This window comes from Belonocnema kinseyi, chromosome 8, assembly GCF_010883055.1.
Source record: "Belonocnema kinseyi isolate 2016_QV_RU_SX_M_011 chromosome 8, B_treatae_v1, whole genome shotgun sequence".
Classification (NCBI taxonomy): domain Eukaryota; kingdom Metazoa; phylum Arthropoda; class Insecta; order Hymenoptera; family Cynipidae; genus Belonocnema; species Belonocnema kinseyi.
In genome coordinates, this window is record NC_046664.1 from 4,469,521 (window position 1) to 4,475,096 (window position 5,576).

General features: G+C 36.5%; 1 protein-coding gene across 1 annotated transcript in view; it reads right to left on the minus strand.

The window, feature by feature from the left end:
* LOC117178357 (replication factor C subunit 2-like) overlaps positions 1-5,576 on the minus strand; it is a 52,217-nt gene that overhangs the window by 4,171 nt on the left and 42,470 nt on the right. Inside the window, exons 5-6 of the mRNA XM_033369786.1 lie at positions 4,324-4,409; positions 121-273 (exon numbers count right to left, since the gene is read on the minus strand). Of these exons, the coding sequence (XP_033225677.1) occupies positions 121-273; positions 4,324-4,409 (239 nt within the window). The remainder of the gene's footprint in view (positions 1-120; positions 274-4,323; positions 4,410-5,576) is intronic.

Genomic DNA, 5,576 nt, shown 5'->3' on the forward strand with positions numbered 1-5,576 from the left:
TGTTGGTTCTACATATCTGAACTCTAGTAAAGCATGACTAAAATTCCTTTCAAGGTGCTGTAGTTTTTCTGGGATTTAACTATCCACATCATCGTTATTAATATCTGGATGTGGTCTTACGGATCCGGTACATGATGTTCAATATCCCTAGCTCCTATACCTTCATCATCAATCAAGTATACGTTGTCCACATCTTCCAAGGCCAGTTCACCAATAGGAAGCTGCTGTTCCACTTCTCTTTTGATAGCAGCTAGTTCAACAGCCAATAGCAGTCTGTTTACAAATGTTGAGCGTTTTTGATCTGCCAGATACTGCTTATTTATTTTTGTGGCTGGCTCTGGGTACTTCCGTAAGAAGAGTCTATGATATTTTTCCATCCCACTTTGTCCACATTTCTCTGCGGAAAAATAAACGCGCATCACATCTCTGTTCATATGGTATGTACATACCATATGAACTGCTTCTGCTTCTGGTTGTATAAAGCCCTCCACCTCTGGAGGATGTAGTGGTGTTGGATCATCAATCGGTTGAGGAAGAACATCCATTGCTTCTGCTTGACCGTTCGACTGGCTGTAGAGCTGATTGGCTGAAAATAGCTAACGCTAGCCAAAGCATCATCAGCAGGCACAGTTGACGTACCACTGCTTACCGTTTATCGCAGATGTTCTTGCTGGCCAGCTATTTGATTAGTGTGATCTGCCTAACCATCTCTCAGCTCACCATCGATACCCACCCGCATGCTGTGGTCCCCAGCTGTGGCTTCAGGGGCGCCCTGACGATCCTCGAGAAGCGAAAGACGTTTCAATATCTTTAGTATACTCTCCATTATTATTTGAGTTTTTATGTTCTTCTAAGTCCCTCTTCTCTTCGTCATCAGCCTATTTGTCATGGGAAACTCTGTCAGCAGCAATGCTACCGCCAACATAGCCGTCAAAGTCATGAGAGGAAAGCTCAAGCCCTATGGCGACATCAATGCGAGAACAACTTCGGTATTATTGTCAATTTACTAAACTTTCACTCGGGTAAACTCGGTTATACCCCATAGTCGCGGACTAGGTCCGCTTCTGATAAAGGCCCATGCTCTTCATGCTTGCATTCAATTTACTTAACATTCTTTGTAAGTCTTCGACTAACTCTGCCACAACAACTTTATCATCTGCGAACGCTAAACCACGTACCCTTACTGTTTCGAGATCCACACCCTCTTTGTCGAAACGAGTCCTTCTTAAATACTTGTCCATGACATATATAAATAACCATGAAGACATAACGCATAAGCTAATCCCTTTGTAATTATTTCAGTCGCTTTTATCTCCCTTTATTTTCTTTATTGGTACGATAATCGCTTTTTTAATCGTCTGGGACGTCTCCCATCTCAAAACATAAATTTATCAATTCGCACAGTCTATGTGGTATTTACTCGCCACCGTGTTTAAACATTTCAGCGTTAATACAGTCTAACCTGGCAGCCTTACCGTTTTTCAAGTTCTTAATTGTATCCCTAACCTCAGTGACACAGACTTTCTCAGTTGAGTTTTCTGAAGCTTCGTGTTCAACATCGCAGTTGTGGTGTCCTATAGCTTCATCTCCGAATTATCCCCTAAAATAGTCTCTGAACGTGTCAGTATCCCGTATGCATCCAATAGCGTTTCCCAATTATTATTTCTCATGTTGATAAATTCTGTACTTTTTTCCCCTTCATTTTTTATAAAGCAGTTTCTTGCTTTCTTCAAAGTCGATTTGTATTTTTTCATCTTCTTCTGCTCTCATTGGGCCTTTACTTTTCTTAATTAATCGTTCCAGTATCCTCTTTTTGTATCTGTTATCATTTATACCTCTATTTTTTTCCTCATTTTTAAGACCTACGATGATCAAAGTGCTCCTGCATGCTATTTTTTTTTGCCTTTTTAGAAGCCTGAATTTCATCATTCCACCACGCATCACCAGACATTCTTGCTACAACCGCGGTATCACGCACTTCGACTGCACATCTAGCAATGATATCCCGGAACTTCGTTCATGCGCTCTCTATATCTTTGTTTCTTATAAGGTCCTGCCACGTTGCCCTATCTATGCTTTCGATGAATTTACATCCCCCGGGTAAAGCGGGTATTTTCAAATGGTCATAAACATCCTTTCTACAAATGAGAATTGAATTTTCTATAATTGATTTCTGAAGGGTTTTGCGTGCTCTTTCATTCTATTAAATCTATTGTTTCAATTTTTTAATTTTTATAAACAAATTGCCATTTAATATATTTATTCAATGTTTTCTACGCTTCAGGCAGTTCTTATTTCATTTTTAAATACTTTTAAACAAAAGCTGGACTTTTTCCGTTAGAAATGCTGTTCAGATTATAAGTTCGTTTTCATGTCTGTTTGCGAATCGCTGCTTTCGAAGCAAAGTGAGATCAATAAAGACCTTTCATGGTCATCTAGCGTTGGTCATGTCTTCGATGAAAAGTTTTTGCAGCAGATGTGCAAATCCTTTCCATAAGAAGAAACGTGTAATAGGAATTGACCTGAGACTTCCAGCGTATAATCAGCAAATGGTGTTTCCTGATTTGCCGAAAGACAGTAAAATATGTGGTGCTTGTAGAAAAGAATGTAGAACTCTCAATTTACAGCCATCCAAAGTTATAGAAGAGCCTAGTATTAATGTAGAGGAAAAGATAAAGGAGGACATAGATTTTTGCTTGCCAATGAGAAATGAAAAAGAAGGATACAATGATGAAAACCACTTAATGGATCTCGAAGTCCTGATTCAAATAAAAGAAAAATTATAGCAGAAGTGTACTACATATTCAGAAAAGATTTCTCTACTCACCCTTGCGTCTAAGTCTTGGACTCGCAGATAAATCATACAAGAATTCGGTGCATCTGAACGTGAAGCCAGAAAAGCGAAACAATTAGTTGCCAAAGTGAAGTTTTTATTTTTCCGAAAGCCAAACGAGGACAAAAATTGGGAGAAGAAACTGAAAATTTGGTATCTGCTATCAAGTTGACGAGAAAAGTCGACAGATGCCGGGTAAGAAAGATTTCATGCCTGTCAAAAAACTAGACGGTATTTGTGAGGAAGTACAGTAGAGACTGATTCTGTGCAATCTTTCAGAATTATATGCCAGATTTGTAGCCCGACATGAAAATGTGAAGATTGGATTTTCAAAATTCGCACAAATAAGACCAAAGCACTGTGTTTTAGCTGGAGCAAGTGGAGCTGACAATGTTTGTGTCTACGTTTATCATGAAAACTTAAATTTAATGTTGAATGCGTTTCATATTAAAGATTTAAAATATCTTAAAGTAAGTTTAGAATCCATTTTTAAACTTCTACACCCTTCTTGAATATAACTATGTTGGTTTTTTAATGTTGATTTTTAAGCCATTTATCTGAGAATACTAAGCTAAAGCATCTAGTTTTTTAAGAAGATTTGTGAGGAAGCAAAGAGTGCAATGTCATCCGCATATAACAACAACAATGGGTCAACGTAACCATTAATATTCATACTTTTTAATCCTTTGCCACGTAGAAAATCTTTGAAGTCTGCCAAAAATAATATAAAAATAAGAAGGCTAATAACTTCTCCCTGCAAGACACCCTCCATCACTTGTAGAAAACCTGATAATCCTTCCTTGGTTTTCACATGCAACAGATTGGGGGTTACCCCCAGCTAAAATAATTTTCCGCAAAGTTTATTGTTTCGAACCGAGTCAAAAGCCTTTTAAAAACCCACAAAAGCTCCAGAAACTTTTCTTTTATTCAAACCTAATTGGAGGCGGATAGCAGAGAATGAAGAAAAATGTGATCTAAACAGCCTCCTTTCCTTCTGAAGCCTGCTTGGCACTCAGGAATAATGGTACATTTCTCAGCCTACGACTGAAGTGTATGAAATACATCTGAGTAAATAGTACGTAAAAGTATTCATACGAGCAATCGGGTGGTAATTCTATGGATCACATTTGTCGTCAATATGTAGAGTTCAATTAGATAATAAAATTTTAATTAACTGATTCCTAATTTGATCCTCTCCAGGAGCTTTACCCAGCTCATTGCCCAGCAAGAGTTATAGGCCATTCATCGGTTTATGGAGTTTTAAGATTATCGATCTGCAATAAATTCTTTTTTTAAAGATATAACAGCTTATGAAAACTCAGAAACATTTATGCTCATTTAATAGCGACCCTATCTTGATATTCCGTTTAGCGTCTCATTTTTTCTTTCTTTTTCTTCTAACAATCAACATTCTTCTGCTAGGTTACTTGCTGCTGTCATGTCAACACTTGGTTCAAGGTCCAGTTCTTCTTCCAAGCACATGCCTCTACCTACTAGGCTTCTTTCTTCTGATGGATCTGAATATGAGCTTGACCAGTTTCAGTTTATTCGGCTTGTTTCCAAAAGGAATCCAAACCTGCAATTCGGACTTCAAAGATACACTTTTCCTGTAGGCAAATTAATTTTTCTTCTGGAAGAAGCGAATCAATATGGACCTATACCAATCCAAGAACTAATTGTATTAACAACACAAGCTGGTGACGTCTTTGCAATATTAGAGAGCAATAATCACCTGGCTGGAATATATACATATAATAATTACGTTCGCGCTAAAGGGCGGGCAAAAATGAACATGTGAAGCGGCACGGTTACTTTATTGACCAGAAATGAAGTAATAGCAGTTCCTGTAGGCTGCCTTTGTCCGATCTTATATAATTTTAAAGTACAGCATATAAATCACAATCCTCCACGTAATCCAATAAATTAAAAGAAATGTTATACAAAAAGAAATATGATTCAAATCCATCTTAAAATATTAAAAGTAAGTTGTTGCTGAAAAACCAATAAAAACTAATTTAATTATGACCCCAAGGCTTCTATTTTTGCTCAATATCCCAGGTTATTTTAAAGTTAGTCTGAACAAAATTATAAACCTTATGATGAAAGACCTATTACATTGGCGCTTGATATTCAAATGTTGTTAAACAAATACTGATATTAAATTTGTGGAAGTCCCCCCCCCCGCTTTTGTCAATGTCCACGTTTTTTAGACCCTCTGAACTCAAAAAACAGGTTTTGACGAACGTGTATGGGTATGTGTATGTATGTACGTACATATGTCTACTTCTTCGTTGTGAAATGCGCACTTTTTTAAATTATAAAAACAAACAGAAATATTTGTTATATAAATGCATAAGCTTGAATTACAATAATATTTTAAGACTAAAAAAGAAAGTTAATCTTTAATCAAGTAGTTAAATTTTCAACCAAAAACGTTAAATTCCAAGAACGAAGTAGCTAAATCTTTACTTAAAATGATTAATTTTCATCCAAGAAAGGAATAGTTAAATTTTCAGTTAAGAAAAATATTTGTCAGTAAAAAAATAAAACAAAAAATATAAATATTTAAAGTGGAACCACAAGTGTGACGGTGATAATTTTTACGAGTACAAAATTTAGCTTTTCACTGTTGTATACGCTTCAATTGTGGGTCCGGATGCAATAAGGGCACATAAAATTTTGTCGTGCGAAAACGAAGTCCCCTGGAGGCTTTAGAAAAAATTTTCGAATTTTAATTTTCAAA